This window comes from Callorhinus ursinus, unplaced genomic scaffold, assembly GCF_003265705.2.
Source record: "Callorhinus ursinus isolate GAN/ISIS: 27379988/994484 unplaced genomic scaffold, GSC_fseal_2.0 scaffold72, whole genome shotgun sequence".
Lineage (NCBI taxonomy): Eukaryota > Metazoa > Chordata > Mammalia > Carnivora > Otariidae > Callorhinus > Callorhinus ursinus.
The window spans coordinates 1,422,915-1,434,680 of NW_027397134.1; the positions used below are offsets into that span (position 1 = coordinate 1,422,915).

General features: G+C 50.5%; 1 protein-coding gene across 1 annotated transcript; it reads left to right on the forward strand.

The window, feature by feature from the left end:
• Positions 1–4,249: 4,249 nt before the first annotated feature.
• CRYBA4 (crystallin beta A4) lies at positions 4,250–11,299 on the forward strand. Its single transcript, XM_073886828.1, has 6 exons — positions 4,250–4,349; positions 5,204–5,254; positions 5,895–6,013; positions 7,542–7,683; positions 9,367–9,509; positions 11,011–11,299. The coding sequence occupies exons 1-6, from the start codon at positions 4,335–4,337 to the stop codon at positions 11,156–11,158; spliced, it is 618 nt and encodes a 205-aa protein (XP_073742929.1). The 5' UTR covers positions 4,250–4,334; the 3' UTR covers positions 11,159–11,299.
• The last annotated feature ends 467 nt before the right edge of the window (positions 11,300–11,766 follow it).

The following is an 11,766-nucleotide window of genomic DNA, read 5'->3' on the forward strand; positions in this document are numbered from 1 at the left end:
CTCTCTCTCCCCCTCTCTCTCCCTCTCTCCCTCTCTCTGTCTTTCTCGCTTACTTTTATCTTCTCTCTCTCTCTCTGCCTTTCTCTCTCTCCTGTTATGGCTCTCTCTAGCTCCCCCTCTCTCTGCCTCCCCTCTCCTCTCCCCTCCCCTGGGCTCTCAGCAGCTGCTGGGTCTCCCTCTTACCTGGGCACCTGCTACTTGCTGCTGAAGGACAGGCAGGCGGGCAGGCGGGCGGGCTGGTGCAGTGGGTGACTGGGGGCCGACCCCCCATTTTATAGTCTGGCAGACACCAGGGCCCATGGTCTGTGGCACAAAGCGGGAGCTGGCTCAGCAGGCTCCGGGCAGGGAGCGGCCCCCGGGGGCCCTGACCTTGCCTGTTACTGTGGAGGGCAGCACTTTCCATTGTAAGCCCGGCTCGCGCAGCAGAAACCCTGGCCTGGTGCCGCTCCATCTCGCCCTGGGCCTGGCCCGAAGCCCGAGGCCTTTCTCTGAAACCCCAGCTGGGCTGGGCCCATGGGGTCCCCGCTGGCTGCCAATCCTGGGGCCGAGGAAAGGGGATCCCCAGGGGCAGGTTACTTGGGTGACAAGGAGCACAGCAGATGGGAAGATGCTTCGTAAAGGCAGATGTGGGTGTGATGTCAACAGCCCCACCTGCTGCGGGCTCGCTGTGCTCCACGGTAGATGCCCTACCCGCTGCCATCTTTGTCAAGCCCCAGGACGACCCACCTTATTTGGTACTTTCAGGACCCATTTCACAGATGAGCCCAGAGAGCTCTCTGACAGAGGTGTCAGAGCCAGGAACCGCCCCCAACAGGCTGGCTGGGGAGCCTGTCTGCTTCATTCTCATGCTATCTGACCTTCGCTCTGGCCTGACTTTCTGCTCCCCGCCCCCCGACCCATAGAGATCAGGAGAGAGGCGGGGGGGTGGGGGAGCTGTGCTTGGGTGAGTTGAATGTTCAAAGCCTGAGTCTTGTTCCTCTGCCCACACTGGGCCTAGAGTCTTCCCCTACTCCTCCCTGATCTGCCTGTACAACCTCCCCTCCATACAGAGCTGGTGGCCCGGAACACGACTGGTGGACAGAGCTGGTGGCCCGGAACACGACTGGCCATCTCGGAGCTTCCCTGGGGAAGCCCCGAACCCCACCATTTCTTGTGCTCTGCTGGACCCCAACACTGAGCACAAGGGTCTGGCACAGAGCGCATCCTCAATCAGTTTGGGAGGACTAAGTGGTCCTGCCGATGGCTCATAATGGAAGCTGGGGTACAGAGTGAGATAGGGGAACCGGGATGGAGGGAGAGAAATAGGGTGACTGGCCGGGAGAAGTGGAGGGTCACAGAGAAAGAAAGAAGACAGAACTGCCGAGGAGCAGAGGGGGAGACGGACAGCGAAGGGGAGGAGATAGAAAGACAGAAGCCAAACAGAGCAATAGAAACTCAGAACAATGGGATAGATGCCAGGAGTCTTCTCATCCAATTCCTTCCTTTCACAAATGGGGAAACTGAGGCCGAGCTGGAACAGGTGACTTCTCCAAGGTCCCAGAGTGTGAACTCACAGTAGAGCTGGGGAACTGTTGGGCCAGATCAGCCTGAGGTCTGGCTCCCTGGCCCTAGGTGCTGGTGGTGGCCCCGGTTCCTGCCTCTTTCGTGGCAGGGGGGACCCAGCGCCCCGCAGAGCCCAGCTCCATCCTTGAGATCACCATGGCCTGGGGCCAGCTCTGCCAGCTCCTCCTCCACCCCCGGCCCGCGTCCCCTCACTTCCCAGCCTCCCCCTCAGCCTTTCATCCTGCGCCAAGGCCTGGGAGGGGGGCTGGAACCACAGGATGGGGCAGCCGCTGGAATGGGGGCCAAGATGCCTGGGGCTGGCGGGGGGGGGCACCCACAGGTCTGGGCTTCAAGGCCAGCCTGTCTGGGGCAGTTCCATGGGCCGCCTGCCAAGGGGTGGGGGCAGAGGTAGGGGCTGGCCCCCCAGGCTGGGTGGCTACACCCTGAGCATTTTACTGACTTGGGTCCTGTAATCCTCACTATAGGCAAGTCCCTTCCTCTGCTCTCAGCCTGTAAGCTCATTGATGAAATGGAATCAGGAGTCACATTCTAACTCCTGAACCTAAGCTCTTTTTTTTTTTTTTAAAGATTTTATTGATATATTTATTTGACAGAGAGAGACACAGCGAGAGAGGGAACACAAGCAGGGGGAGCGGGAGAGGGAGAAGCAGGCTTCCCGCCGAGCAGGGAGCCCGATGCGGGGCTCGATCCCAGGACCCCGGGATCATGACCTGAGCCGAAGGCAGTCGCTTAACAACTGAGCCACCCCTAAACCTAAGCTCTTGAAAACAATGCACTCCTGCTTTTATATGAAGAATTATTTAGTAGTATTTTTTCAGCTTTATGGAGACACAGTTGACACATAACACTGTGTAAGTATAGGGTATACAATGCATTGATTTGACACATGCATAAATTGCAAAATGATTACCACCATCATATTAGCTATCACCTCCCTTCAGATCACACAATTGCTGTTTCGTTTTTGTGGTTGAGAGCACTGAAGACCTCCTCTCTTAACAGCATTCAAGTACGTGACGCAGTAGCATTCGGGATAATCACCATGCTGTACACTACATCCCCAAACTTCCTAATTTTATAACTGGGAGTTTGTTCCCATTTTCCCCACACCCCAACCCCTGAAACATCATTTTACTCTCTGTTTCTGAGTCTGTCTTTCGTAGATCTCGTATATAAGCGATGTGATACAGTATTTGTCTTTCTCTGTCTGACATAGTTCAATGAGCATAATGAAGTCCATCCATGTTACTGCAAATGGAAGAATTTTCTTCCTTCTCATGGCTAAGTAATATACATACATATATATTTATATACACACATATACATACATCTTCTTTATCCCTTCATCCATTGGTGGACACTTAGGTTCTCCCCACATCTTAGCTATTATGAATAACACTGCAATCAACATGGAGGCACAGATATCTTAACAGTAATCATTTTTATTATTAGCAACAGTGATGACAATGAGGAGGCACATAATGCTTTCTGTGTTTCAGGAGCCGTTCCGAACAGAAAGTGCTTTTTGTGTGTAATTCACATTTACCCTCATAATACCCCGATCTCTTGGGCTAAGCCCAATTTATTTATTTATTTTTATAGCCATTTTGTACACGAGGAAACTGAAGCTCAGAGAGATTAAGTCACACGCTCGAGGTGGGATGCAGACCCAGGCTGCCTGGTCCCTAGCCTTTTATCTTTCATGGTAGCCTTTCATCAAAGTCATGCATTTGATAAGGCTGCATGTAACCAGCCCAGGAGGGAGCTAATGTTGCCATGTTACAGGCCAAGACCTGAGATCGGACATCCTCCAGGTCACTCAGATGTTAGGAGGCAGGGCTGGATTCCACCCACAAGACTGGTGTTGTTCCCAGCCACGCTCTTTCCTACGCTGTGAGAGGCCCCTCTTGGGTCAACCCAGAGGGTAGGAGTGGAGGGAGAGGGTATTCAAAGTGAGTTTTACAAACCCTGGATACCTAACAGGTGTGCTACTATTTGCACAGCACGTTCACACCCACCAGCTCCTTTATTCTGCCTACAGAGCCATCTGGACTCCTTTTTGAACTCTGTGGGTCCTGGAGACTCTGGCTCAGCCTGCCTTTCTTGCCTGGCTCCCTCTTGCAGGGTGCCTGAACTTCAGCCCAATTGGGCTACCTGCTCTTTCTCATACGTATACCCCAAGTTCCCACCTCCACACTTATGCTTAGAAGAAGCATTCCTTGCTTCTCACTTTGTACAAATCCTCCTCACCCTTTGGAGTCTAGGTTAAATGCCACTTCCAGGGGCACCTGGTGGTTCAGTCAGTTAGGCATCCGACTCTTGATTTTGGCTGGGGTCATGATCTCAGGGTCGTGGGGTGAAGCCCCGTGACTGGCTCTGTGCTCAGTGCAGAGTCTGCTTGTCCCTCTCCTTCTGCTCCTCCCCCCACTCATGCTCATTTGCACACCCTCTCTCTCTCTCTCTCTCAAATAAATAAACAAAATCTTTAAAAAAAAATAAATGCCACCTCCAACATGAAGCCCACCCTGATTGCCCCTGCTGGAAGAGGAAGGGGTGTGGGAGGAGGGAACGTATAGGCATTTGTTGAATGTATTCTCTGTGCCAGGCATGTTACATAACCTCACAACAACCCCGTGATGTGGTTTACTCTTGTCCTGTTTTATAGGCAGAAATGGAGGAGAAGAGACCTGCCCCAGGTCACGCAGCTAGGAAAGGTGAAGTTTTTGGATTCCTTGGCCAGTGCTCATTCTCTTGCTCCAGTCAGGAGTCCCATGGAGCTGATTAAGGTAGAACTTCCCCTTCTCTTCTTCATGGTTTATCCCTGAGGGGGGCCACCTGACCCTTTCCCTTCCAGCTGTAACCAGTGCTGCTGACACCTCTCCACTGGGACTTCAGCCAGGACTGGCTTTTGTTTTGGCTGCTCGCATGCTGAGTCAGAGCTTTGTCTCCCAGGGGCCCTCTCTCCTCTCTGCCTATAAGAGCCTGACCTCGGCTGGTCCCAGCACGTTCTGGCATATTCTCTGGGTCCGTCTTGGTAAGTCCCAGGCTGGGAGAAGGGGTGGAATCCACGCTCTGAGAGAGCATCTTGGGAGGCGGGGAGACCAGGTCTCCAGTCCTGGGGATGTCACTGTGACACCCTGAATGTCATCCTCACCCTAACCAAGGTCAGGCCCCCAATGTCAAGACCAATACCCGTCACCCTCATTTAAAAACAAAATTGTCCTAGAGTCCCGTTAGCCTCGATTGCCATTAGCCTCGATTGCCACCATTAGAGTCACTTCTTTGTGTCAGGTGCCGTCTTAGGGAGGCTCTCTTTAAACTTAGCACCCCGGCACCGGCTAGTGTGATCCGTCCCACTGGGAGCCACAGAAATTTTCCCATAGTGAGCAGATAAATTAATACAGAGTGGGGCTCAGAGGCAAGGGGACGCAGAATGGGTAAGTTTTGAGATGGTGTATAGGATGCAAGTAAGGGAGATGACATTCGTCACAGATGGAAAGTCACACATTGGGAAGGAGAGGACTAGCCCAGTCATACCTGGATCCCATCTGGATCCTGACCTTGCCCAAACTAGACTTTATCATCCAGAAGGACAGCAGACGGTCAGGGCGACAGGTTATCATGTTCTTCTCTTGTGTAGGAAGCTGGCAACATGGCCCTGCAGTGCACCAAGTCCGCAGGACACTGGAAGGTAGGAAGAGGCATGGGGCAGGGGGGGTGGTGTCTGAGGAGTGAGGAGGGTTCAGAGGTCAAACCCAGGTCCAGGGGACCCCCTCAATCCTCCACTGAATCCCAACCTCATTCTGGGGGGCATGTTATGAGGCCCCATTCTGCAGAGGATGCAGTCGAGGCTCAAAGAGGGGAAGGGACTTGCCCAAGGTTGCACACAGGGTCTTGATTTGAACTGGGGTCTTCTGGTCCCCAGATTTAACTGGTGACAAACTGGTGATTATACACAATCTTTGGAAATGGTTTCTTTGGCCCCCTCTGTGTTAAAAAAAAATTTTTTTTTTTGTATTTGTCAACAGCCTTTCAAAACCTGGAGGGTCCACAGAAAAGTCCAGATATAGCAATTGTCTTGAGAAATTGGAAAATCTGGCCAGCATTCCCAGGGGGCAAAAATAGGTAGCGCTGAGCAGAGATCACCCATTTATGGGATCTGTGCCTTCCAGTTTGTGGCCCTTCCCCATCAACTATCTGGCCCCTGGAGGCATCTGAGTTTGTAGTCCTTACTTTACCTGCCCTGCTCCACCCTTAATCCTGGGGTGAGGTCCTGATCCCTCATCCTCCACAGGACTCTGATGCTGGTCTCCACCTTTTCTCTTTGACAGATTGTGGTGTGGGATGAGGAGGGCTTCCAGGGCCGGAGGCATGAGTTCACCACGGAGTGCCCCAGTGTGCTGGAGCTTGGCTTTGAGACTGTGCGGTCTTTGAAAGTGCTGAGTGGAGCGTGAGTCGGGGGGGGGGGGGGGGGAACCTGGTGCATCTAAAGAACTGAATTTTTAATTAAATTAAATTAAATTTTATATGTTTAAATTTAATTAGCTACGTGTGGCCAGTGGCTACCATCCTGGAAAGAAGTTTCTAGAAGTTTGGGAAGTAGATTGAAAGGAGAACCATGTTCTCTCTATGTGATTTGGAGTCACTTTATATTATGCCTGTGAGTGCCACTAAGGTCATCTTGGTTGGGGGGGACAGGAAAGGATCTAAAAAGGGGTGTTCTAGGCCCTACCTTCCCAGGCTCTAACTGTACCACCGTGCCTTCCTTGGGTCCAAAGTGCTGGGGAGTGTGCAAGACAGTAGGGTAAGGTTAAGCAGGTTGTGCACTGCCCAAATGTACAAATCATCATTCACACGGTTCCTGCCCGTTGGATGAGGCAGCCTTGTAGGGGCAGACTTTTAGAATCAAGTATTGGGTGTGAAATGTCCCTCTTAAGCATAAATTGAAAGAAAAAAAATCACTTGCCAAAAATAGAAGGTAACTATAAAAATATATATAGTAAAAAATAATGCTATTAATCTTTAGTCGAACATTGTTTCCGGAGGCTCTGAGCACAAGATATGTTGTGTTAAAAGCAAAAGAGAGAGATTAATGAAATGTGGAAGCATTAATGACACTAATATCACACTGGGGCTTCTATCTATATCAGCACCTTTTTCTGTAGCACTTTCTGCAGTGGTGAAAATGTTCCATGTATGCATTATTTGAAACACTGGCCACATATGACCATTGAGGACTTGAAATGTAGCTGGTGCATCTAAAGAAGTGAATTTTTAATTAAATTAAATTAAATTTTATATGTTTAAATTTAATTAGCTACATGTGGCCAGTGATTACCATACTGGATAGAAGTTTCTAGAAGTTTGGGAAGTAGGTTGAAAGGAGAACCATGTTCTCCCTATGTGATTTGGAGTCACTTTATATTATGCCTGTGAGTGCCACTAAGGTCATTTCAGTGGTATTTATGCACCTCACACCTGGGGGAACAAACTCTTTTAGCTTCTGCTTTGTACAGGTGGGGAATTGGGGATCAGACGGGAGCAGCGACCTGTCCATGGATATGTCCAGCAAACTGACAGATTTTGCCTGGAAGGAGAAAATAAGCTCAGGTTTACTACTTACATAAAACAGTCTGTTACTTAAGTAGACAGCAAATGCAAGCTCATCATGGTGGCAGCCTCCTGTGTGTGTCCTTTGTCCCATAGGATGACACGAAAAGGGGCCAGATGACAGCAGGAGTGGTGGACACCCTGCTGTTGAGGACCCAATCCATGCTTCAGCTGTGGCTTAAAGCTGTACCCTCCAGGGTAGGGGTACAGGGGTACAGGCTCCTCCCTCCTCCCAGTGTGACAACTAAAAATGTCTCTAGACATTGGCTAACTGCCTCCCAAAGGGTAACTCCCATATGATAACCATTGATCTCGAACTCAGGATGAGGGGTCTCTTACCTCTTGCACTCTCTACCCTCTATCCACAGGTGGGTAGGCTTTGAGCATGCTGGCTTCCAAGGGCAGCAGTACGTGCTGGAGCGGGGCGAGTACCCGTGCTGGGATGCCTGGAGTGGCAACACCGCCTACCCCGCCGATAGGCTCACCTCCTTCCGACCGGTGGCCTGTGCTGTGAGTCCTGCCACCACCTCGTCCCAGCGGGGTTTAGGAACTGACTATCCCAGAGTTCAAATTCTCATGTCACTTCTTCAAGCTCTGTGATGTGGCATCCCTCCCTCCCCTCTCTGAGCCTTGATCTCTTCATCTTGAAATGGGGCCATGTCAGGGAAGAATAGGTAGCATCTGGACCAGATCACCGTACACATTGTGACCCTCACGACTTTGGTTATGATATGAGCTCCCGCGTGTTTTATTTCCCTCTGTTCATGACTCAGGTGATACTGGAGAAGCTGAGTGCCAGAGGTGGCAGGACAAGATGGGGAGGAAGGTTCTATTTCTTCTTCCTGATTCATTATCAGTGTTCCTGATTTTATACACTAGTTACTGTTTATGGAGTATGGGTGGAGGTGGGCATTATTATCTTCATCTTACAGATGAAAGAGCTGAGGCTCAAAAAGATGTATTTTTTTTTCTTCAAAAGCAACTTTCATTAATTTAAAAATCATACAAGGCACATAGATTTATCACTCAAAGTTCGGAAAGAAACCTGATGTGGCAGAGTAAGAAAAGTCACTCGTACCCACACGTCTGAGACAGAAGCCCAGTCTTAACAGTGCTGGAGACTTCCTTTGGTCTTGTTTGTTATTCACAGATTCTGCCTACACCAACTGATATCGACATCTGTGTCTAAATCTATCCACCTGTATCACCTGTACCTATGTATCTAGGCACACTTGCAACTTTGTTATAAAAAGGGAATTGAAATGGAACCCCAGGCTTGGAAACCAGCTTGTCTCACTGGGCAATAGATCACAATCATCCTCCCGGGTGATTAAATCTCATTGACAGCATCATTGTTCATAGCTCACCAGTATTTCAAGTTGTGAGTAAGTTCATTTGCTCCTGTATTCCACAATGGCCCAGGCATTGCGCCGATACAGGGACCCACGGTGGACCGTGATAGATGCTATCCCTGATTTCATGCAGTTTACACCTTCTGATTTCGTTTTGTCCTCCAAACCATCCTGACAAGTGGAGGCGGTTAGTTTCATTTTGTGGGTACGGAAACAGCTGAGAAATGCCATGTGACATGTCCCTGCTGGTACATGGAGAGTCAGGATTTGAAACCAGATCACAATAATCCTCTTCTTACCTCAGTTCACCACTTGATCCCCCAGTTGGGGACATTCAGGTTGAGTGCCTTCCTAACCTCCCTTCCTTATCTTTTTATTTATTTTTAAATATTTTATTTATTTATTTGACAGAGAGAGACACAGCGAGAAAGGGAACACAAGCAGGGGGAATGGGAGAGGGAGAAGCAGGCTTCCTACTGAGCAGGGAGCCCGATGTGGGGCTCATCCCAGGACCCCGGGATCATGACCTGAGCCGAAGGCAGACTCTTAACGACTGGGCCACCCAGGCGCGCCCTTCCTTATCTTTTTAAATTGTTATCTCCAAGGCTGGGATAAACATCCCTGCAGCTTATTGGTTTCATAGTTGTTTTCTCTGCGTACATTTCCGGAAGGACAAATGGTATATACCTTTTGTAAGGTTTTGTTGCCTTATTACCCTCCCAAAGTGTTTGTAAGGAAGGCTGATTTGGGGGGACAAGGGCAGGGGTGTCAGCAGAGGCTCCTGGGTTCTCATCTCATCTCCATGGGTGCCTGGTGGTCTGACTGTTTCCTCTGCCCACAGAATCACCGTGACTCGAGGCTGACCATTTTCGAGCAAGAGAACTTTCTGGGCAGGAAAGGCGAGCTGAGTGATGACTACTCCTCCCTCCAGGCCATGGGCTGGGATGGCAATGAAGTGGGCTCCTTCCACGTCCACTCGGGGGCGTAAGTGAATCCAAGGCTCTGCCTGGCAGGGAAAGAGAGGCTGTTTGTTGGGCAGGGTAGGGAAACCTCCTGTGAAAACTCTGTGCTGGGGACTTTGGGGCTCTGATGCCCACATTCCAGAGGAGGACACTGAGGCACAGGGAGGGATCAGGCAGAATTTGTGGGACCACGAGTGGCAGACTCCCGTATCAAACTGACGCTATGCCCAAAGGATATTTACTGACCCTTGTCACTAGCTTCAGGCACAGCTGGATCCAGGTGCTACGGCAGGGGTCTTTCTCCCGCTCTTGCTCTGTCTGCCACACGTGGCTATATTCTCCGGCAAGCTCTTGCCAAGCAAAGGCAATGGGGCTGGCTTCATCCTTACTCCAGCCAGCCCCAGGGAAAGAGAGGGCCTCTTTCTTCGCAATTCCACCAAAGGTTCTAGGAAAGGCTCTCATTGGCCCAACCTGAGTCATGTGCTCAACTCTGACCCAATTGCCATGTGCAGGAAGCTGATTGGCTAGGACTGGTTACATGCTCGTTGCCAGAGTGAGCATTTTCCCACATTGCCTGACAAGTGGCGGAGTGGCCGGGTCTCTCCCCTGGAAGAGGACAGAGAACCGATGCCCAACCATGAAGAAATAGGTGTGGCGCAAGCAACCTGCTCCAAGTCCACCGGGAGCTAGGTGACTGAATCCGGCTTCAAGCCCAGAACTGACTGACCCTTCCCACCCTTTCCCCCAGGGGCTGGCAGGTGAATGCGAGATGTGAGATCTTCACTTAGGGAGGACATTACAATCACACCTTCTAGGTGCCGTTTGGCTCCCGGCAAGGGCGAAGGTGGGAGGTGGTTTTTTTTTGTTGTTCATTTTTTGTTTTTTTTAACCATCAGAGAATATTGTTGTTCCAGAGTAGGATGGACCTCTTGTGATTCTTGAGCCTGCTTCCTCCTTATAGAGGGGAAATGGAAGCTCAGAAAATGAGACACCAATTCTTGTCCAATCCTGAACATTGCCTAAGGGGCAATGAATGGAAAGAACAATAACCTTTTCCTTGGAAGGGCTTCTGGCTAAGGGAGGAGGATGTGCCGGGCATTGCACTCCGCACCAGAGATCCCAATGAACCAGACACACACGCACCGCTACACCCAGAAGCTCACCTGCTGTCACAGGAGGCTGACGTTTTACAAATAATCTGATAATTGTCTAATTATATGAGAGCTACAGAGGACCAGTAAGAGTGTGGCCTGACTTGGAGAACCAGTCCTCAGAACAAGCTGAGACCCGAAGGATAAATACAGCTTGGCCAGTGGGTGGGCAAAGAATGGCTGGAATGGTGTTCTTGGCAGAGGGAACAGCATGATCACAGGCCCAGTGGTGGGGGGGAGCAGGGCACATTCCAGGCATCGAAGGAAGGCCAGGATGGCTGGAATGTGTATGCAGCACGGGTCCCTTGGTCCCCGTGTGCTCACCTTGATGGTGCCTCTCTAGGGTAACGGTCTGCCTCTTCCCTTCCCCAGCTGGGTTTGCTCACAGTTTCCCGGCTACCGAGGCTTTCAGTATGTGCTGGAGTGTGATCACCACTCAGGCGACTACAAGCATTTCCGAGAGTGGGGCTCTCACGCCCAGACCTTCCAGGTGCAGAGCGTCCGCAGGATCCAGCAGTGAGCAGGGGGACCGGCGCGGGGCCGAGGAACAAACGCGTGCCTGTCTGGATGGAGGTGCTGTGGAGGTTCTTCCGTGCCCCCTCCTCTGCCTCCCCCTGTGGCCCCTGTGAACCCAGCAGCCATGTGAGCCAGTTCATGCACGGTCAGCACGAAAAGCAAAAAGTAATAAAAAAGAAGGTCTAGTGCTAGCTCTGTGCTTTTCAATTTCATTGATCCTTCCAAGGAACCAATTTTTCTTCTTTGTTGATTTGCTCGACCATTTGTCTGTGTCCTGCTTCGCTGAGTCTTACTCTTCACCATTTCTTTGCTTCTCTTTACTTTGGGTTTACTTTGTTCTTAATTTTTCTAGCTTGTAAGGGTAGACTCTTGGATCATTGATTGCAGGTGCTGCTTTTCTCCTCCAGTAGAGTCCTTTAGAGCTATCAATTTCCCTATGAACACAACTTTAGCTGCTTCCCCCAAATTTGAATCATTCAGTCTGATATTTCCTGGTTTCCCTTGTGAGTTCTTTGGCCCGTGGGTTCTTTCATGGTATCTTATCTTTTGGGATTTTCTAGATATTGAATTGTTACCGATTTGTTCTCAAGTCCATTGTGGTCAGAGAAGGCA

What these genes read in the sequence shown, in the direction of transcription:
- CRYBA4 (XM_073886828.1), top strand. An exon ending in TCCGACCGGTGGCCTGTGCT is followed by an intron (nt 7,684 to 9,366) that starts GTGAGTCCTGCC and finishes CTCTGCCCACAG; the next exon opens with AATCACCGTGACTCGAGGCT. An exon ending in TTCCACGTCCACTCGGGGGC is followed by an intron (nt 9,510 to 11,010) that starts GTAAGTGAATCC and finishes TCCCTTCCCCAG; the next exon opens with CTGGGTTTGCTCACAGTTTC.